The sequence below is a fragment of the Pongo abelii genome, chromosome 7 (genome assembly GCF_028885655.2).
Source record: "Pongo abelii isolate AG06213 chromosome 7, NHGRI_mPonAbe1-v2.0_pri, whole genome shotgun sequence".
Taxonomy (NCBI): domain Eukaryota; kingdom Metazoa; phylum Chordata; class Mammalia; order Primates; family Hominidae; genus Pongo; species Pongo abelii.
Window position 1 is genome coordinate 149,431,203 of NC_071992.2, and position 22,802 is coordinate 149,454,004.

Below are 22,802 nucleotides of genomic sequence, written 5' to 3' on the forward strand. Positions count from 1 at the left end.
ATCTTCGAGGATAGTGACTGCTTCATCTCTGTTTCCCAAGGGTCTCATTTAAGATCTGAGATATCCTATGTGCTAAGTGTGGCTGGGTGAATGGAAGATAGGTGGTCGGAATGACCAGCTGGACTAGAATGTGTGTGAATGTGTGGGGTAGGCGTCCAGCATGAGCAGAAACCTGGATGACCACATGGCATGAGGCCTTGGATGCTGCTAAGAAGGTTCTAGACATATGAAACGGGCAACAAGTTAAGGCAAATAACAACCAGATGTCTATGTAGACTAGGATGAGAAACAGATTTCAGATTTTTTTGATGGGGAGCAGGGTCAGCTGGGAATCCAAGGACAGATGTAGCTTCCCCTTTCCTGGCTCTGAGAGACCCTGGGTCCCTCATTTGGCCTTTCCAAATCTCAGTTTTCTCGGTGGTAAAATAAGGAAAATTATCCCCACCCTCTTTCACATATATGTCGTGGTGAGAAGTGAATATGGTAACTGGGGTTTTGTGGAAGCTCTTTGGAGAGTATTTAAAGAATTATTCACATGTGAGTTTATTTTCCTCTTTGAAGAGGGAAACCTCTTTGCCTGGGTTTGCTTTCCTCTGTGTGAACACAAGACTGACCATAATTTGTGCCATTGGTAGCCCCTTCCTCTAGAGGCGGTGACATCAGGACTCGCCCCAAGGAGCCTGGACCTGGGGAGATTTTCCCAGACATGGCTGTCTTGTTGGCTTAGAGCATTTCTAGACAGAAGAGAGTTTCCATATGTCGTCTGTCCCTCAGTGGGCGGGGGATTATGATTTCACAGAGTGTAATCTTGTTGAGAATTCATGTGCTTCTGGAGAGGCAAACTCATTTTGGCTGCTGGCAGGGGCAGCCTGTGGGAAGGAAACGGAAGCTTCCAGAACACCCAATCCCGCTCATTCCTGATGTGCACCAAGCCTGCCTGTTCATTTTGCTCAAGGGAAAAACCATCAGCAAGAGGGAAGGAAAGTTACACTTATGGAGTGTGTCTGTCTTCACCAGATATTTCTCCTGGATTACCTCATCTATTTCTCACAGGAGATCTCTGAGGCCAGCAGGGAGCGGCCATTTCACTGATGGGTCAGCGGAGCTCAGTGAGGCTGAGAAATGTTATCACCACAGTCACAAGTGGCATCCTGTGCCTTAAACTCTGTTGGTGGAACAACAAGAAATACTGTAGTGCAGGCAGCTCCCTCAGATGGCTGGACACGCCCTTTCGATATCCTGTTCTTCAGCTGTGCTGAACAGGGTCTGTCTTTCATGTTCATTTAGCCACAGGCCATTTTCTTTCTTTCTTTCTTTTCTTTCTTTCTTTCTTTCTTTCTTTCTTTCTTTCTTTCTTTCTTTCTTTCTTTCTTTCTTTCTTTCTTTCCTTCTTTCTTTCTTTCTTTCTTTCTTTCTTTCTTTCTTTCTTTCTTTCTCTCTCTCTCTCTTTCTTTCTTTCTTTCTTTCTTTCTTTCCTTCCTTCCTTCCTTCCTTCCTTTTTTCTTTCTTTCTTTCCTTCTTTCTTTTTTTAATTTTACTTAAAGTTCTGGGATACATGTGCAGAACGTGCAGGTTTGTTACATAGGTATACATGTGCCATGGTGGTTTGCTGCACCTATCAACCTGTCATCTAGGTTTTAAGCCCCACATGCATTAGGTATTTGTCCCAATGCTCTCCTTCCCCTTGCCCCCCACCCCCCAACAGGCCCTGGTGTGTGTTGTTTCCCTCCCTGTGTCCATGTGTTCTCAGTGTTCAACTCCCACTTATGAATGAGAACATGTGGTGTTTGGTTTTCTGTTCCTGTGTTAGTTTGTTGAGAATGATGGCTTCCAGCTTCATCTATGTCCCTGCAAAGGACATGATCTCATTCTTTTTTATGGCTGCATAGTATTCCATGGTGTATATGTGCCACATTTTCTTTATCCAGTCTATCAGTGATGGGCGTTTGGGTTGGTTCCAAGTCTTTGCTATTGTAAATAGTGCTGCAATAAACATAAGTGTGCATGTGTCTTTATCGTAGAATGATTGGGTGATTCCTCAAAAATCTAGAACCAGAAATACCATTTGACCCAGCAATCTCATTACTGGGTATATACCCACAGGATTATAAATTATTCTACTAGAGAGACACAGGCCATTTTCTTTGCCTTCCTTCCTAGCCTGCCTCATGTGTCCCACATTCCCAAACTTCCAAGTCTCTCACATTGCACCTCCCTGCTCTTCAGCTGTGAGAGGGGAGCAAAGAAGTTCACATCCTCATCAAATCAATCAGGAAACTGAGGCACAGAGATAGGGAAAGGGCAGAGCAGCAGCAGCAGAGCCATGATGCAGATTCAGGCTTCCTGCTATGGAGGACCTGTCTCCCGCCTGCCTCAGGCAAGCTCAGAGACAGGACTGAGCCTGGCCCTGCAGAGGCCAACAGGAAGCAGGTGCTCACCTCCTGAAGCACAAAGGGGCCAGCCCTTGATCCCAGTTAATCCCCCAATAAGCCTGTGAAACTGGTGCAACCGTTCCCTCTTTCATATTTTTTAAATAATAGATTTTATTATTTAGACCTGTTTTAAGTTTATAGAAAAGTTGAGCAGAAAGGACAGAGAGTTCCCATACACTCCCTTCTGCCCCTCCTTCTTGCCCTGCTATTTATAAGATGCTTCGGTTGGACACATGTATTACACTTGATGAGCCGACGGTGGTGCATTATGATTTACTGAAGTCCACAGTTTACCTTGGGATTCGTCCTGTGTGTTGGATGCTCTCTAGGGTTTGTGGGTTGCCTGATGTCCTGGATCCACCGTTACAAGGTCCAACAGGATCATTTTGTTGCCCTCCAACTTTCCTGTGCTCCACCTCTTCATCTCTCCCTTTTTCCAGTTTAAGTCACTGAAAATTGCAGTTCAGAACATAGATTTGGAAAGAGCTGGTTATTTTGCATGCCAGCCTCAGCCTAGGATTCTGCGGGGAATGTGGCTTTGCATCTGAGCAGGATGGGGTCTGAGAGCTGCTCTGTGGCTCTGTGGGGCCAAAACTCTGAGCAGCTCCTTCCTTCCCCATCCCAGTGCAGGCTGCCTGTCTGTGAGCAGAAGATGCTAAGTCTTGCAGGGCGTCTCACGTGAGATGAAGTATGTGAGGACAAGCACCAGGACTCACCCATGTTCATTCCCTGCTTCTTCCTTAGACAGGGGCTCTTCCAAGGCAGGCTGTGTTTTTATCATTTCCTGGACCAGTATCTAGCCAGTGGCTGGCACAGAGCTGCCTCCTGATCTCAGCAGTGGCAGCCCTGTCACTCACAGATCCAGGCTGAGCAGCCCCTCGTGAGCATCATCTCATTTGATAAACGTGTGCAGCATCTGCTGCTGTATCCCAGAGTGAAAACGGTCCCTGAGAGTCCCAGACTCCAGAGGTACTTTGTGAAAGAGACCGGAGGAAAATGAAAGCAGAAGCTCATGGCAGTCCTGAGGCCCACTAGACAAATGCATGCTCTCTGCTGAAAAAAGGCAAGCCCAGCCCAATGTTTAAAGGGAGTCTTGGTTCCTATGGATGTGAGCAGTTGGAAAGGAAGCAGTTGCTGGGTGAAGGGAGGCCATTTCCCCAAGCCTGGACCCTGTAGCAGGACAGACCCCAGGGGGCATCTGGCACCAAGTCGTTGTTCCTCTCTGTCTGGCAAAGCAATGCGGTGAAGGGAACTGGGGTGGTGGCGTCAGACGGGACACAGGAGGAGAGGCTGGACAAGGGGCCTATGGGCTCAGCAGGGTGTGGGAGCAGAGGAAATGTGCTTTGGCCAGGACACCAGACAGAAGGTCTGGCTGCCAACGGTAACCACACACACCATGACCTCATTGTCTCTGGGACACTTGGAGGCCTACTGAGCAGGTCTGCTGTCCTCTCTACCCAAAACAGGCTCAGAATGCTCCCGCAGTGGGTGCCCCCTCACAGGCAGGCTGGAGACAAGGACACACTGCTAAGAGCATCAGCAACATAATGTTAGAACCTAAACTTGTTCTATTTTATTAAAAATTAATCTTCTATGGTGCTTTATGACAAGCACTTTTCTGTTTCCCTTACAAGTATTAACTAATTTACTCAACCTTATGAGGAAGTGCTATTATCATCCCCATTTTACAGATGGAGAAAATCAAAGCACACAAATATTAACTTGTCCAGGGCCCCTCAAGGCTGTACATGGTGGAACTGGGACTGCAGCCGGCTGGTCTGGTTCCATGGCCACTACACTACACTGCCTCTTGTTGATGTTGTCTGGAAAGACCAGGGCGAGCCCAGAACAGTGCTAAGGGGTTTCTGTCAGATCGTTGAAGAGATCGAATGAACAAACAAGAGCCAATTCAACAATGAGGGAGCAGGTGAATGCTTGCTGGGTGCTCTGAGCAGAGGAATAGGAGCCAGGAGGTACGGTGCAGATCAGGGCGTGCGGCAGTGGATGGAGAAGAGTGTTAGCGCAGGCCTGGAGGGCTTCCATTCAGGTCAGTTCTCCCTGTGGGCAGCTGAGAGCAGTCCTCTGGTGTCTTGCCCCTGGGCCCGAGCCTCGAAGCACATCAGGAGGGGTAAAGAGTGTGCCTGTGGCATGACTGAGTGAGGTGGGACCTGAGGATGAGAAGAACTGGAGCTGAGACATACAGACTGCAGCAGAGGGTGCGGCCCCTGGGCAGTGATGGGGACCCAGACTGATGAGACAGCCTCATGGCACATCTTAGAAGGTCAGGAAAGCCAGGAAGAAGTTTGCACTTGATGCAGCAGGAATGAGGGAGGTATAAAGGCTTTTTGAACAGAGAAAGTTTCAGAAATAAAGCACTGAAATTTTTTAATGCACATCATATATTTTTCAACAAATGTTTATTGAATTGGGTTGAATATTAGGACATAATTCTGATTGTGAATTACGATTTGAGTCCCAACTTGATCTCAGATTCACTTCTTACATCTCAACAAGCTCATTCCCTCTAAAGTTTCAGTTTTTTCACCAGTAAAGGAAAAGTTTGGACTAGACACGTTGGACCGTAATTGCTTGGTAACTGCCTTCTGCATTCGTCTCTGAGGTTGTGTGTCCCTAGGGCTAGGTAGGATCTCTCTTGCTTTCTGCCTTACCTAGCATAGTGCCTGATACCAGCTGAAGCCCAATTCATACTTGTTTGATGAGTGGCCCCTTGAGCACATGCTCACCTCTGACCTCAGAAGTCTAGATCCCAGAAGTCAACATTGACCCTTTTCGTGTAGTGGGGAAAAAGCTGATACATGGGAAAGGAGAGTCAGGAACATTTCCTCTCCTCCTTGTGCCTGAAATACTGGCTGTGGACGTCACTTTCCAGATTTGCAGGACTTGGTCTCACTCAGTTGGTGCCCTGCTTTCCTGGGCTACCTGAGACCTTGGAGGAAACAAACACATTCATCCTAACAAATGGATCATATGAGCAATCCAGAAAGTTCACAGCGAGGATCATGTTCTACCAATGGCTTCACCAGTCCCAGAACACAAAATGCATTTGAAGAACTTCTGAACATCTCCACAGCTGGAAGAATAATTTGTGTCGTTAGGCACTCTGAGCTAAGTGGAGTGTTCAGGCAGGCTACAGACAAGAACACTCTGCTAAGAGCATCAGCAACATAATGTTAGAACTTAAACCTGTTCTATTTTATGAAAAATTAATCTTCCATAGTGCCTTATGACAAGCATTGTTCTGTTCCCTTTACAAATATTAACTGATTTAGTCAACAACCTTATGAGGAAGTGCTATTATCACTCCCGTTTTACAGTTGGGGAAAATCAAAGCACACAAACATGAACCTGTCCAGGGCCCCTCAAGGCTATAAATGGTGGAGCTGGGACCGCAGCCGGCTGGTCTGGCTCCATAGTGAGACCATGGTATTCTCTTCAACTTTGTGATTACTAGACTGGGGAATCAGGATGCAAGATTTTTCTGTTTTTTCTTTTCTTTTTTCCTATTTGGGAATATGGGGTCTCATCAGTAGTTTCTTGCTGGATGCTGAATCCTGTGAATCATAACTATGGTGCCTCATGGAGAAATGTGAGGGGTCTGGAGCTCGGGGAGTGGGCTGGGCCTCTGACACACACAGGACCATCACCAACATGTAGGTGGTAATGAAAGCCGTGGAACCTGATGAGGTTCCTTAGTGCAAATTCAGAAAGGAAGAATGGGAACCTCAGATGAGATGAGAATGAGATCTGGTGTTTCAAGGTCTGATAAAGAGGACAAGTCAGTGGAGTAGTTTGACAAGGATCTACTGAATTCACAAGACAATGAGAAGTGTATGTAGTGTCTCAAAAACCCAAGGAGAAGAGCATATTTTTGTTATACTTGTTTGTATTTAGATCATTTTATTTAAAAAAAAATAGTGCTGAGTTTTCAACAAATGTTAATTGGATTCTATGAAAATGGAAAGAGATCAATTCAGTTGCATGCTAATAAAGGCTTCAGATGATGAGGCGAGGGGAAGGGTGGGATCCAGAGCCCCAGCCTGGCCTGGCCATTGTCAGGGACAACCACTTGAAGGGGTCAAAGACATGGGGCAGAGAGTTCACCTCCTTCCCACTGATTGGCCAAGATGGTGGTGGACCTGAAGATGTGCTGCCTCTAATCTGACCAACTCCTCTCAGCTAATGACAGGGAAGCTGTGGCTCAGAGAGTTATAAGGACATGATCAAGGTCTCCTAGCTGGCTAGCATTCAGGCCTATGTGTGTCTGGTCTCAAGGCCCATGCTTCTCCACTGTTCCTCACTGTATTTGGAACCCACAGTCTCGACCTGTGAGGACAAGAGCCCAGAGCCCCTAGAGGGGCCATGTATATGCCTGCCATAGACAGTACCATGATTTTCAAATCCAAAGTTGCAAAGTCACAAAGGATAAAAGGCTTTCCTTTTTTCTGAAGGGTCTGGAGAGGTGAGTGGCAACTGGGGGCTGCTGGACCAGGTGGCGGCTCTGACCTGGGTGCAGACCCACATCCGAGGATTTGGCGGGGACCCTCAGCGCGTGTCCCTGGCAGCAGACCGTGGCGGGGCTGATGTGGCCAGCATCCACCTTCTCACGGCCAGGGCCACCAACTCCCAACTTTTCCGGAGAGCTGTGCTGATGGTAAGTGGTGGGTGTTCTACCTTCAATCTTACTGCAGATGCAGCTGGGGGAGGTGGTTCTCCTGTGCTTCGAAAGTCTAGTTGGCTTCAATTGCTTGGGTTTCCCTTGTCCTTTGTCCTGAGTGTGGATGCTTCTTGGAGTTTTCCATGTATGTGTGATTCCACAATGCCGAAGAGCTCCCCTGACTTTTTTCCACTCATGTCTGAAGTGCTAAAAATTTTAGATGGTGAAGTGTTTCTATTTCCTGAGAGTGGTTCATTAGGATTTAGTGATCTGAACCATCTATTATCTCTCTTGTCAATGAATGACGGTAAAGAAGAGAACTCACTGTTTGCAGTTCTTCTGGATGGCCTGAAGTGCCGGCTACTTAAGGATGGTGATGATGGTATGAGGAGGAGGATGGTGGTGGTAATGATGATAATGATGATGGTGATGATACAATGATGTTGATAATGACAATGATTATGATGGAAAAAATAACCTGGTTGGCCACTGCATATGCCCTGATATTTATTGATCTGTCATTGATTAGTTTCTAATTTTATGGCACATCCAATTGGTGCCAGATGTGCTGTGCAAGATGCTGGAAATGCCATGAAACATAATACATAACCCAATTCTTAGGAAGCTTGTCATTACTGGGGGTTGAGGGACAAATGCTTAAAGCAGATATTTATAAGAAGATCTTAGGGCAGCCCTAAGAGAAGGCCCCAGCCAAGCATAAGGGAAGGAGGGAGTTTGGATCAGAACGTCCCTTGAGGGGAGTGTCTGAGCCAAATGCTGAATGCTGGGTAGGCATTTACCTAGAGACAAAGTCCCGGCAACAGGGAAAGCTTGGAGGACAGAGCCCTGGTGGGGCAGCAGTGTGGAGGCAGAGATGAGCCAGACTGCCCTGAATAGCTTGGGTTTTATCCTGAGTCCATGGGGAGCCATCAGAGTGGTTTTGATTATTTATTTGTTTGCTTGTTTGTTTTGTTTTATGATTTTAACCATTTTAAGTGTTCTGTTCATTGGGATTAAGTACATTCCCAATGTTGTGCAACCGTTACTACTATCCATCGCCAGAACAGAACCTCTGTATCCATTAACACCCCCCATCTCCTCATTCTCTCAGTCCCTGGTAACCTCTACTCTACTTTCTGTCTCTATCCACTTGCCTGTTGTAGGTGCCTCATATTAGTGTAATCATGTAAGATTTGTCCTAATGTGTCTGGCTTATTTCCCTTAGCATAATGTCTTTAAGGTCCATCCATGTTGTAGCATGTGTCAGAATTTCTTTCCTTTTTATGGCTGCATAATGTTCCATTGTGCAGAGGGACCACATTTTGTTTATCCACTCATCTGTTGATGGACATTTGAATTCTACCTTTTGCCTATTGCAAACAATGCTGCTGTGAACATATGACCCATATGTGAACAATGGGTGTTCAGAAGGCCTTTAAGCAGGAAGGAAATGTGCTTAGAGCTGCCCTTCAGGACAACTTCTCTTAAAGCTGGGTAAAGAATGAATTTAAGAGGGGCAATGCTGGAGGCAAAGAAAGCAGTTAGGATACTGTAAAGCTACTCAAGTTAAGGAAAGATGGAGAACAATTAACTGTACCTCAGCCTTGCCCAACTTTTAGGGATCAAAACTCTTGATCCTAGGAGGGTAGGAGAAGTGTCATTGTTTGGGCGCAACTGATGCTAGATCAGCATTGTCACCATTGCCAACAGAAAGCTGTGTCACCTGCCACTCATCTCTCTTCATCAGCCACAGGAGCCTTTCATGTTCCTTGGAGTTCATGCTCTGTTCTGGCTCATACAGGCAGTTTCCTTTGCATGGAACAGTTTTTCCCCATCCCCCTCTTTGCCTGCCCTACTTTTCCTTTAGAGAAGCCTTCCTGACTTTTCAGCCTAGAGCTGAGCCCTCTTTTTATGGCTTGTGCTGCCTGTACGTCTCCTATGCAGCATTCACCAGGATTTCCAACAGTAAGTAATTGCTCTTAGTGCCAAAGCTGCTGCCTCACAAGACTGCAAGCTCCAGCTGAGCAGGGGCTGGGTGTGCCTTGCTCTCCACGGGACCCCGAGCACCCCACACAGTATATCTTAGAGTCTGTGGATGTGCCATAATGATTTTGGGGCAGCAATGAGCAGATGACTGGGGGAAGTTTCACTTGTTGCTCTCGGGGCCCCGGGCCCCACAGGATACACCAGCTCCCTCCCTTCCACCCCTTTCTTGTGAGTCTTGTCCTTTGATTCCAATTTTCTGCAATCTGTCCCTCTGAAGTTGATCCATCTCAGTGGCAGGAGAATTGAACACAAACATCTTTCAATTCCTGGTGTTGAAAACAAACCATCCTGCGTTGAATTGATCCTGGAGAGATTTCTCCAGGGCCCTTTCAAAAACCAGACACTCATTAGGACCCAGAAGATGCCAAAAATACCTTCCAATGGGCTCAGAAAGCAGATTTTTCTTTTTGAGGGTTTAAGTGTTTGGGGAATTTCAAACACTAATCTGTTTTAACAAATGGCAGTGTATTTAAAAATAAACCCTTCCATCTGTTTTAGTCATTTGGAAGTAGCTTTTACAACTGCTCCCAGCAGTCCTTGGGATGCATGTGAAATTATTTGGAATTGAGAGAACTAAAATACTTCAATATATTAGCAGTTCTTAAATGTGTTCTTTATCAACAGATGTTTGAGGAAATGAATATGAGTTGGCAGTTTATTCTGGGATAAAATCTTAAGTCTCTCTGCAAATCTTGGGGCCAGAACTGTTGAAACATTGGTCAAGGGAAACCCTGTGATGATAATGAATAACCTGTATTCATTCAGCACATTTGAGACCACAAAACACTTTCAGTGTCTTATCTCACAGATTCCTCGCACTGATTGGCATGGGGACTTTATTTTATTTTTCAATCTAGAGATGATAAATTTGAGGCTCAGAGAGATTTAGTGACCTACCAAAGAACACACAGCAAGGAAGAAGATGCGTTAAGGACTAGAACTTAAAGCCAAGTCCTGTATTTCCCCACTCTATGATGCTGCCTCTCCAGGAATTTGGGACTCTCTTGGGGTCTCAAGGTGTAAGATAAAGAGCCGAAGCCTAAGATCAGATAGGCCTGCATGAAGATCCTGGTCTTGGAGAAAACACTTCACCTTGTATTCTTCACCTATCAAATCAAATCAGTGTGATGAATTGTATTTCCCAAGGTCTTGAGATGTTATCAGGACTTACGGTTTGCAAACTATCTTGCACAACACAGGAACTCAAGAAATCAAGCTCCTTCTTCCCTCTTCCCTTGCCAAGAGAAGGCAACTCCAGACGGAAGTATGTCCTCGGGTATTTCACCCATCCTGAGGCCAGGCTGGAGGATGAAGGATGACTTGTTGCAAACATGCATCCTGTGGCTGTGTCCCTGCACAGTCTTCAGACAGGGAAGGTCATGTCCTCTGTGGTATGATTCACGGACCCAGAAAACATTTCCCTTGCTGTTCTATGACAGCGCCCCAAGTCTGCATTCCTCAGGGTGAACTCCTGGCCTCAGGAATCAGCCTCAAGCTAAATTTTCTGGTCTTGTTTTTTTACTCCATTCCTGCATGAATCCTGCATGAATCCTACACTCCAGCCTCACTAGCTATCACCCTTCTGAGGAAATGCCATGCCTTCCTCCAGGCTTTTTTATCTCTGTTCTGTGTTCAGCATATCCAGTATCTACCTGGAAAGTTCCTGCTGTCCTTCAGGGCTCAGCTGGAATGAAGCCTCCAAGCCTTTCCTCATCTCTTGAAACAGAAGGAAAGAATCTCACCTTAGTGAAAACACTTGTATGTAGCAATTCTTAGTAACTGTGCCTTATTTTACATGCTTATTATTTTTCTAACATCTCTCATTCCAATTCTACTATGACTAGGTGCTTGAAAACTTATATGAGTTTAATCCACTTAGTGTCTCCTTAACACTTAGCACAGCACTTGATTCAGAGACAGTGCTGAGTTCCACTAAAGTGATGAGAGAGATGGTGGTTTGGACTCAGAACACTGTTCTCTATTGTTTTTGCAGTATATCTCACAGTGTGAGCATGCTATGCTTGTCTATTTAGAATTCACCAAGATATTCATGAGTTTTGATGCTTCTACATATATTTTAGAATAAGCTTATTGAGGTTTTATTCTAATATTTTTGCTGGGAGTTTGAGTGACATAGACTTGGTCATTAATTTCAGAAAAAAATCTACATTGTAGTGGTGTTAAGCCTTGCATTCATGAATCAGGTAAACACTATAACCATGAACATAGTATTTTTGCCTTGTTAGGTCTTTTTGTACAGTTTTGAACATGTTTTAATAAAAGTTTTGTGAAATCATTGTGAGGTAAGTTCCTACACATGCCATCATTTGGTTGGTATTGTGAATGCTGTCTTCTTTTCTATTGTATTTTCCAGTTTGAAAATACTAGTGTTAGGAAATAAGTGAATTCAGCAATTTGCTGAGCTGTTTTGTCACGTCGAGTGCTTTGCCTGTTGGTTTCTTTGGGTTTTCTATGAAGTTTCCTCATTATTCTGCAAGTAATGGCAGGTTTATTTCTATACCTATTGAAGCAAAATGCTCAGTTGGTATAAGAAGGAGACCCAGTACTAAAGCAGCTTAGTGGATAAAAAGTTCCTTTTTTTTTTTTTCTTTCTCTGTCTCATAACATCTGCCAAGGTAGGCAGTCCAGGTGTCTCTGGAACACTCAGGGCTCTGGTTTCTTCTGGATATTTCTCTGCCATTTCTTAAGGCCTTCCTCACCTGTAGGGTTGAGTTTGGGCTGCCAGGGGTTCCAGATAGTAGGGAGGGGATGGAGAGGAAGGAGGACCACACCTGCCGTCTTAGGGCTTTGCTGGCAAGGGGCACACTCCCTCTTTAGGTATGGGTACAAGCAGAACTGCATTTGATTTGCTTTCATTCTCCATCATCTTTCTTGATCATGCTTGTTCATATTTTTATCACATTAGTCTACTTAAACAATGTTTTGCTTTTTTTTTATTTTTTTCTTTTATTATTATTATTATTATTATTATTATTATTATACTTTAGGTTTTATGGTACATGTGCGCAATGTGCAGGTAAGTTACATATGTATACATGTGCCATGCTGGTGCGCTGCACCCACCAACTCGTCATCTAGCATTAGGTATATCTCCCAATGCTATCCCTCCCCCCTCCCCCCACCCCACAACAGTCCCCGAAGTGTGATGTTCCCCTTCCTGTGTCCATGTGTTCTCATTGTTTAATTCCCACCTATGAGTGAGAATATGCGGTGTTTGGTTTTTTGTTCTTGTGATAGTTTACTGAGAATGATGATTTCCAATTTCATCCATGTCCCTACAAAGGACATGAACTCATCATTTTTTATGGCTGCATAGTATTCCATGGTGTATATGTGCCACATTTTCTTAATCCAGTCTCATTGTTTTGCTTTTTAAAGTCTTCTCTATGGCTGTGTTTTCAGAAGTCTATTTCACTTATGTCTTTTTGTTATCTTCTACCTTCTTCCCATTTCCTTGGTTATCTGTTGTTCCTTTAGCTTCTTAAGTTGAAAGTTAATCTTATTACTTTCATTCTTTGTTTCCTGATCAATTTATTTCAAGCAATAATTTACCTTCTATCAGCTACACCCATGAAATTTTGAAAAGTAGCAATATGTCATTTATTTATAATATTTTATTTATTGCATTATTTTCTTCTTAACCTAAGGATTTGTTTTTTAGACTTTAGATCCTTAGAATTTTTAAATTTTTATTCATCATTTTGGAATTTGATTTCCAATTTTATTGCTTTATTATCATAGAGCATGAATTGGAAGATGCTGACTCTGAAATTTGTTAGTACTTTCTCTGTGACCTAATACATTATCCGTTTGTTGGCAGAAAAGTTATATAGTGTTATCAAAATCTACCTACCTATTTATTTATTTACTTATCTTTGCTTACTGTATCAGTTTCTGAGATTTGTATATTAAAGTCTCCAAATAAAATTATTGATCTATTTGTCCTTGTTGCAGTTGCTTAATATATTCTGAAACTATATCATCCTATTAACATAAGTTGCAATCATTGTTTCTTCTTAATGTTTTGTTCCTTTTGCACATCTCTCTTTGCCATTATGTAATTTATTTTCACCTTAAATCCCATTTTGTCTCAAAATGCACCACAGGTTTTCCTTCTGTTCATTTTTGCATTAAAATTTTTTGCCCCTTTATTTTCAAACTTTGTGTGTCAATAGACAATACAATGCTGGAATTTTAAAGATTTGTCCTCCACACAGCATGATCTTTTAAACATATCAGTGAAATGATCTTACCCCCTACTTGGATCCTTTCAATGGCTCCTCATGTCTCCTAGAATGGACCCTATGCCATCCCCTACCCTCTAGGGCCCTGCAGGACCTTCCTGATACTTCCTAAGTACACTCCCTCCTTCCCTAGCTCCCTCAGTCTGGCCACCCTGCCTTCTTTTAGCTCCTTCAGCATGCAGTCTTGCTCCTCCTGCCTGCAGGAATTGCCCCGTTATTCCTGCTGACTCCATACACTTCCTAGATCTTTACATGGCTGTTTGCCGCTCATCTTTCAGGCCTCAGCCCAAACATTGCCTCTGCTTGGAGGCCTTTCCTAAGCCTGGACCTGAAGGATGTCCTGCCTGCCAGGCGACTGCTTGGAGCCTGCCCTCATCCTCATCACCATCATTACCAAGCATCTTGTTTATTTATGATGTTAAGCTCCATGATATCAGAGACCTCATCTGGTTTTCATTGCTATAGCCCCAGTACCTGAGCAGTGTCTATTTAGTAGGTGTCCAGAAATATCTGCAGAAAGAAATTCTTGGAAGAATGAATAGCGCAGCTATCACAAGTAATGTGCAGAAAATCTAGGCGGGATGTTTTTATAACAATCGTTCAGAATTTGGTCTTTCCTTCAATCCCTTAGGCCCTTCTTCAAGTTTCATAAGATACCCCCCAGAGTCATACAATCTGGTTTTTTCTTAAGGCCGCACCTAAAGAAGATGCTGAGCTGCTAACTGGCACCAGATTTCTCTTGGTGATCTTTGCTCCTCTCTCTCTAGTTGCACGTTTATTTGAAAATTTGAAACCCACTGAGCTTCTGAATGAACCACCCATCCTCCTCAACCCAGAAACTCTCCCTATGTGCCAAGGGTTAAATATTTATTAGGTTTATTTTAATCAGGAATAAATACATGACTTAGCAAAGTGTAATGCTTCCCACTTAGAAATCCCTCTGGATGCTCCCCAAACGTTCCAATCACATTCGTCACAACGGAAAACAACACATAAGATACTGTGCAGACATCTGGAGTTCAGGGGGTCACCCTGCCTTATGCAGGAAGTCAATGTCCACAGTGTTACATTCATTTCTCATACATTGGCTGGTTCCTTTGAAATAGCCTTTTGGAATTGTTGGGGAAACCACAGATGTCTCCTTGTATAAACACACTAGAATCTATGATACAGAAAATCGTGTAACTGCACATACACATACCACTAGCACGATGAGCTCAGATGAACGGAATGCTTATGTGAGCAGACAGACAGGGAGAGATACTGCAAGCATGTTCCCCTCCTTCCCCAGGATCCCTTTGAAACAGGGAAACATGAGTCATAGATTCATCTGCAGCCCACTCTCTTCCTAGCAGGGTTTGGTTGGGAGCTTCTCCTTCTCTGGCTATACATTGTGTTTTCTCCCTTGTCTCTTAAAATTATGCATGACATCATTAATCCACTTGGACTCCCCATCTTTCCTGGAGCTCAGCATTTTTCCTCATATGGATGCCAGACCCTTCTTAGAATAAAGTACCGGGTGAGTTAATTCTTTAGACTGTATCCATTTCTTTTTTTAAAAAAATCCAGCTATTCTTACTTACCTGATCCAGCCAGCCCTTCCACTCTGAAGAGCAGCTGGAAAATGAGCTCCTGAGTGTCCCTCACCTGTCTCCAATTCCATCCTAAGCCATGAGCTGATTTCTCTTTTTACACATTTGTTTATACATTTTTTTCCCTGTCTACACTGTGAACACCTCTGTTGGCGGTTAAGACTTATGCATCTTTTTTTTTTTTTGGCCTGCCTGACACCTTACACAGGACTTAATGCGATACCTATTCAGGCAATAAATGAATACTTGATGCATTCACACAGGCAAGAATCCCAGCATCCCAGAGAAGGTCTGTCTGCGCTGCAAAGCCATGGCTTCAGACATCAGGGAAGCTGGTGCAGTTCTAGGCTTGCCTCCTCGATTTCCCTGCCAGCAGCCTTCCTCTCTCTCATTCTTCTGGCCCTCTGCAGAATCAGGGAGGCCATCTGACCTCCACCCACATGGCTTTGGTGCAGGAGCAGGCCAAAGGTATCTCCCAATTGAAGGCTAAGAGGTCTTTTGGGCTAATGTTTAGTGTCATGAAGTTCCTTTAGAAAGAGAGGAAAGCATACCAGAAGTCCCTATGTATTAGTTAAAGTAGTTCCATTCAGGGCACCCATCTGCAAACCCAGGCCTTCTTCCAGGACACAGCTTTTGCTTCCTCTCCCTCTCAGCCTTGCCCATACAGAAGTTCTCTCCAATGACCTCGGAGTGTAACTGCCTGGAAAGGTCCAGTTCCTTGGAGAGCAGTCCTGGTGCCCTTTCTTGTGAGAGTGGCTTTGTCCTTCCCACACACATGACGTGTGTGTACGTACATGCTGGGCTCTTCCAAGCATTGCCCGACATGTCATGATCCAATGTTTCGTGATGCCACAGCCCTGATCAGACACCAGGGAGGGTTTCCTTTGGTCACGATGTGGATAGAGAAGATGCGAATTTCAGTCTCCATGTGTCTTCTCTTGGCTTCTAAAATACGTGAGGTTCCCGGGGATTAGGGAACCTCGCTTTTCGCAAGATCCCAGGCAATAGTTGGAACTTCTGTTCCTTTTGGGCATGAACCATTGTGTCTGTTCTTGGCTAGTCCTCAAAGTAAGGTGGTGATGAGAAGAATGAGCTCTTTCTCTTGCTGCCACCGTACATCAGGGAGACGCTTTTCTTCTTTCGATCAAAGGAGGTGTTGTCCTCACTGGTCAGGGACAGGTAAGAGGCAATGCTCTCTCGAAGGCCATAGCTGAAAAGGGACTCGTCTACCCCAAGCGGGTTCTCTGTTCCCTCGGGGTCCTCCTGCAGTCTGTGGGCCAGAAGAAAAGGCAGTAGAGAAAGGGGAAAAAAAGAGAGTCAGAGAGAGAGGAGGGGATAAGGTCATAGAGAGAGGAGGGCAAGACAATGAGAACAGGAGGAAAAGAGAAAAATCCTGGTGAGTATTTCTCTAGCTTATTATTATTTTTCTTTATTTATTGTTAAGATGGAGTCTTGCTCTGTTGCCCAGGCTGGAGTGCAGTGGTGCAATCTCTGCTCACTGCAACTTCTGCCTCCCAGGCTCAAGCGATTCTCCCTGCTTAGCCTCCCGAGTAGCTGGGATTACAAGCATCCACCACCACACCCAGCTAATTTTTTGTATTTTGAGTAGAGACAGGGTTTCACCATGTTGGCCAGGCTGGTCTCAAACTCCTGACCTCAGGTGATCTGCCCACCTCAGCCTCCCAAAGTGCTGAGGTTACAGGCGTGACCCACCGCGCCTGGCCCTAACTTACTATTCTAATTATTACCCTAACCTATTACTCTAACTACTCTAACTGCAATTATTCTAACCCATTATTTTAATTCTGGTTCTTACATTTGTGGGCCGTGTGATCTTGGACAAATCACTGAACCCGTCTGAACTGCTCTTTTCTTGGATGGCTGACACTCCAACTGTAAATTTTAGTAAAAATTAATTTTTCTTATTTACAAGAAAGAGCAGTTTTCTTCATGTCTCGCATAATTTTGATCTCTGATTTTCTTTGATTTGCCAATGGGATGTCTGGATTGATACTGAATTATTAAGATAACCCACCAATCCCAAACTACAGATATCCTTTAAAATTCATTGGCTGACAATGGAATAAACAAAACAAATCCATGAAAGTTTTTTTCTCTTAGAAAAAACAAAGAAGTCACTGTAGGATTCTGCTGATGTGTTTAAGCTTTGTGAGTGGGTTTTAAATAATATTAAATTTACACAGGATGTGTTACTTTCTAGGATCCTAACAATTAGGAAAGGAAAAGTGGTATATTTCAGCTGAGTGTATACTGCTAGCATAGAATAAGGACTCAGTAAATGTTTGCAGAAACAGGGGGAGCTGCCACACACCTCGTGAGGCCTGAAGCTGCCCCTGCACCCAGGGATTCCCTTGGTCTGCACTTGTGTGGGGTGCTCACCCCCAGTTTCAGCAGGGCTGGCTGACTCTGGCCATGGTTTTCATGTGCTCGGCACACACACTGTTTTGTGCTCACATGTTCACAGAGCACTTGCATGCACGCACACACATACACACACACATACACCATACTCACCTGGACACTCTCCTCCAGTCCACAGTCTTCTGACGCAAGGTGACAGGTGAGCTGGAGGCCCTCACGGCTGGAGCAGCCGTGCTTTGTGTCAGGCAGGGCGTGGTGAGCACACAGCACAGGCCATCAGCCACCTCTGAGGAGGGAAGCAGACAGCCGGTCAGGACCCTGGGGACGCCTCAGCCAGTGTGGGGCTCAGGCCTGAGACACCCTCCAGTGCAGCTCCCTGGCTGCTGCCATGGGGAACTGGGCCTGAGATTTCAAAGGGGCATGGTAGGTAGTGACAATGCTGAAAGTCATGCGCCCAGCTGTTTGAGAAATGTAAGCGTGCCCTGGTATACTCTGAACTTAGCCAGGCACGGGCAGAGAGAGAGGTTTAAGATCCAGTATCAACCAAGCTTGGGTTTGAATTTTAGCTTTACTCCAATAATAAATTACCAAGAACTTCTCTGAGCTTTCCTTTCCTCAATTGCAGAATGAAAGAAATGAGGCAACAAGTGAGTGCCTGCAGAAGCCACAGCCTTCCAGGGTTTCCCGCAAATGCCCAGTGAATTAACCTCACAGGGTGTGAGAATGGGGCTGCATACAGCGCTGATCCCCCAAGTTGTGCATTTAGAATGGAACAGGTGGACTAAATACATCTCTAGGAAGAAAGATAAAAGAAACAATGAAAGAAGGAAGGAAAGGAAGGAGGGAGCAGAGGAGGAATGAAAGAGGGCGAGGAGGAAAAGCAAAGGTGAGAGGGAGGAGGAAGAGGAGGAGGTGAAAATATCACAAAAAGCAGAAGACACAGGAAGGGAGGGAAGAGAAAACAAAGATAAAGAGGGCAAAGAGAGAATGCAGACAAAGAATGAAGACAATCTCTCTTTCACTCTAGAAGCTCATGCACAAAAAGAATAAAAGTTAAATAGACCCGTTTCTTTTTTCTCTTGTATGAAAATCTCTGTATAAAATGCCTGACTCTCAGGATCCCCCATCTTTCCAGGCACATTACGATGTAGCTTCTGTATCTTGGAAGGCTTCTCCCTAGCCCATGTTATCGTGAGAAAGACTTGATTCTACTGTACTCAGCCATCTTAGAGATTGAGGAAATTCTGCACAGTCTTATGCAGGCTGAAAACCCCAGTGCTTCTCCTGTGCCCCAGGAGGAGATGATGTGGGCAAGGGGATGAGGTGCCACTGGCCTCTGGCAGGACTAAGCCACCCCGGCCTCAGAGCCAATCCACCACCAGGTTTACAAAATCACATCACACCTCTGACAGGCCGCACTTCCCATCGGATTTATGGAGTGCTCTCTGGGGCATCCTTGCCAAAGAACAAAAGGAATTTGTAGCGGAAGAAGCACACTCAGCCTGTCACAGGGCGGGCAAGCCAGGAAGACCTTGTTTCATGGTTTTCAGTCTGACTTCAACTGTGAACTCAAATGTCCACCCACACAGGTGCCCTTGGAGAAATGGGAGGTGAGACCATGAATTTAGAGGGAGATTTAATTGAGTGGGAATCTGAAATAATGACCTGTCATGGGTTGGAAATTGAAATGACCTCCCAGGATATGAGGTGAGGAAGACGAAGTCAGATGCAAAGGCTGGAGAGATCAGCTGCAGTGTGCAGCACAGGCAGGGGACACTCCGTGAGTGTCCTTCCTTAGACAGGTTAATACTCAGGGTGAAAAATACATTTTGACAAAGAGCAAAAGAACCACCACTCATAAGCACATAACATGAGCCCAGCACTGAGCTAGCCTCACCCCCTGGATCTCATTGAGGCCTTGATCAGCTTGTGGTCAGTTTGTTTATTTTTTTAGACGGAGTCTTGCTCTGCCGCCAGGCTGGAGTGCAGTGGTGCGATCTTGGCTCATTGCAACCTCCGCCTCCCAGGTTCAAGCGATTCTCCTGCCTCAGCCTCCCGAGTAGCTGGGATTACAGTTGTGTGCCACCACGCCTGGCTAATTTTTTGTATTTTTAGTGGAGATGGAGTTTCACCATGTTGGCCAGGATGGTCTCAATCTCCTGACCTCGTGATCCACCTACCTTGGCCTCCCAAAGTGCTGGGATTACAGACGTGAGCCACCACACCTGGCCGTCAGTGTTTTTATACCCATTTTGGGGAGGGAAAAACTGAGCATCCGAGGTGAAGTAACTTACTCAGGGCCGTAGAAATGTGACCAAAATCAATCTTATTGACTCATTCTAAAAGCAACTCATTGCCTCTTAAATGAAGGAGAAAGACATCCTCCAGCTGTCTCTTGGGTTCAGACCCCCTGGTCTAATTCACCCGTCTGCGTGGCTCATCAGAATGCACACTCCTCTGCACCTTTAGGGTCCAACACCTCTATACTGAAGGGTTCCTAGACCTGAAGGTCCCCAGCCCTTGATTTTCCCAGCCATATTTTAGAATTCATTTATGCCCCATGCACTCTGTTCTCTCAGTAACCACCATGCATGATATACTTTAGGTGCCACATTTTTCACATGCATCTTTTTTTTTTTAATTGGACTAGCGGCAATCCTGTGAAGATTATTGCATTTTAATCCCCATGTTGTAAATAAAAAAATTGAGCCTCCAAGATGCCAAGTAATTTGCCTAAAGGCATCATGATAAAAATTATAAGCAACCTGTTGCTAGATGTCTATTCAAACCCCTGGTGCACAATTCCTCTCATTTTGTGTCTTTTTTTTTTTTTTTTTTTTTTTTTGGTGAGGTGGAGTCTTGCTCTGTCGCCCAGGCTGAAGTACAGTGACACTATCTCAGCTCACTGCAACCTCTGCCTCCCGGGTTCAAGCAATTCCCCTGCCTCAGCCTTCCGAATAGTTGGGATTACAGGCGCCCACCACCACACCTGGCTAATTTTTGTATTTTTAGTACAGACGGGGTTTCACCATGTTCGTCAGACTAGCCTCAAACTCCTGACCTCAGGCGATCTGCCCACCTCAGCCTCCCAAAGTGCTGGAATTACAGGCGTGACCCACCATGCCCGGCCCATTCTGTGTCTTTAGAATGAATCCAGTGGAGATAAAAGTGACCATGTGGCTTCCACCTGGGGTTTCTCAAGGGGCATAGGAAGCACTTCAGGTTTTTACCCTTTTCAGTTGTTCACAGAGGTGAACAGATGACTGTAATCCATTGAGTAGTTCGATGACCAGGAACATACCGCGGGAAGGCGCCAGTGCTGCACTGGGGTGAGATATTCCCCATGGTCAAGAAGCAGCAGGTAGATTTGGGTATTTCTGGCCTGGTAGCTTCATGGCCTCATGATCCCTAGAAGCTTTGCTAGGACAGCATCCTTCTCATGTTTGCTTTTGTCTATGCAAAACTTATGGTCTCCACACCCCCTCCGATTGTTGTTATTAAAAGCCAAATACCACAACCAACCTTTTCTCATAACCAATATAAGTTGACTGTTTCCAGGACTCCCTTCCTCTTTCGTTTTTACCTGGCTGCTAAGTTTTCGGATATCACAAGTAATATGTGTTATCATTTATTTTGCGTCTGCTATGTGACAGGCTATGCTGAATGCACTACATGAACAATTGTGTTTAATAATCACCTGCTAGAAGCCCATATTCACCCACCTCCCATACATGGGGACCCCAAGTTCTGAGGGGTAGCTGACCTTGCCCAAGGCCTCACAAGGTGCAGATCTGAGCTTGGACCTGCCTCTCCTGAGCAGCCATTTTTGCCTCATGCCCCACTGCTTCTCGTGGGCCAGCTGTGATAACCAAAGCCCTGTGGACCCATTTCTCCTTGAAATGCACTTTGCTTGCTCAGTTCAAGAGCCCATATACAAGAGAATGCCAACAAAGTTGCCCCAGCGTGTGAGGTCAAGCATCCTGAACCCAAAAGGGGGAAGATGCTGTCAAAGCAAAAGCAACCTCTTCCTTTCCTCCCTCCAGTATGCAGAGGAAGTGGGGAGGACGGCAATGTTCCGCTGGGTAAAAGTGGCTGGCATTTAATGGGAGCTCATGGTTATGGGCCAGGCACCCTCCCCACTTTCCATGAACTAATTCTGTGGATCCTCACGGTGTCCTTGGGAGGGGGAACTACTAGTGTCTGCCTGGCACAGATGAAGAAAGTGAGACACAAACAGTCAACCTCAGGCTGCCCAGCTAACAGTGAGTGGATCTGGGATAGAAACAGAGCTTCCAGAGTGGGTTTTTGGAAATGTAGCATTTAGCCAGCTGTTCACAATTTGTCCCTTTCCTGTAGGGTAAAGTTCCGATTCCTGAGCTGACATTTGGGCCTTTCACAGTATAACTCAACTTTCTCTCTCTGGCAGTATCCTACACTCTTCCAGCCACCACACCACATGATGCTTGCTTTATCTCAGTGGATGCTCCCCATCTTATCAGCCTGGGAGAATTCAGACCTCTCTCCTGGGTCTGTGAAGGTCACAAAAATGAATTAAATGTAATTCTTAGTCTTTAGGAGCCTGTTGAGGAACACAGCCTAGCACACAATTAACCAGGCTACGTTGAAGCATGATCAGAATGCTGGGAAAGAAACCCTTAGCATGCTCTGAGCACAGCAAAGACAGGTAGCCACTGCTAACTCCTATAGCTTCATCGCAGAGGCGATTCATATTGGCCTTGAAGGCCAATGAGGATTTTGACAAGCAGAAAAGGGGAAATGAGTGGCACTCTAGAACAAAACCCCAGAGGCTTGAATATGTATGGCCCACTTAAGGATGTGCAAGCTGGTTGCAGTTGTGAATTTAGGCACACCCTAACTTGTTTAATGTACATGTTGAGAGAGTGCAAATTTGAGATTAGCTGCATTTTACTTATTAAGGCAACATGCGCAGGCAGTCTGTTTCAGCCTGAAATTTACAGTCTGAATTAACAAGAGAGCATATCGTGAAGGCAGCATAGGCAGAAAACAAGAGTAAATCACTGCATTTATTGGTGACCCCTCTGCATTCCAGATGGATGGCGCTGCAGAGCAATTAGCTAAGAGGGGTCCCACCATCACAATCACTCCAGATTGAATGTCTCTTACCAGAATAGTGGTTCACCAGGTCCTCCAGGCACTGGAAGGTGAGCCTCGGGGAAATGTAGTACCAGTTGTTGGGCAGACGGAAAATGCGGTAATGCTTTACCTGCCTGTGTCTCACCGACAGTGAATAAAACCCTGCAGGAGGTGGAGGATATGTCAGTGGGCTCCACCTGTCCTCACCCCAAGGCACCCAGCTAACCAGCCCACCACTACTGAAGCAGGGAGACCTGCCCACCCTTGGGATACAACAGTGATGCCAGGACGCAGC

General features: G+C 45.2%; 2 protein-coding genes across 3 annotated transcripts in view; one reads left to right on the forward strand and one right to left on the reverse strand.

Moving 5' to 3' along the window:
- The window catches only part of TG (thyroglobulin), a 276,418-nt gene that overhangs the window by 164,388 nt on the left and 89,228 nt on the right, over window positions 1-22,802 (forward strand). The window contains exon 41 of the mRNA XM_024251255.3: window positions 6,902-7,104. Coding sequence (XP_024107023.3) covers window positions 6,902-7,104 — 203 coding nt within the window. The remainder of the gene's footprint in view (window positions 1-6,901; window positions 7,105-22,802) is intronic.
- Window positions 14,269-22,802, reverse strand: part of SLA (Src like adaptor) — a 92,048-nt gene continuing 83,514 nt past the window's right edge. For both annotated transcript variants that reach the window (XM_024251257.3, XM_009244112.3), the window contains 3 exons: window positions 22,538-22,669; window positions 17,546-17,678; window positions 14,269-16,280 (listed from right to left, as the gene is read on the reverse strand). In XM_024251257.3, the coding sequence (XP_024107025.1) occupies window positions 16,067-16,280; window positions 17,546-17,678; window positions 22,538-22,669 (479 nt within the window). In that variant the 3' untranslated portion in view covers window positions 14,269-16,066. The remainder of the gene's footprint in view (window positions 16,281-17,545; window positions 17,679-22,537; window positions 22,670-22,802) is intronic.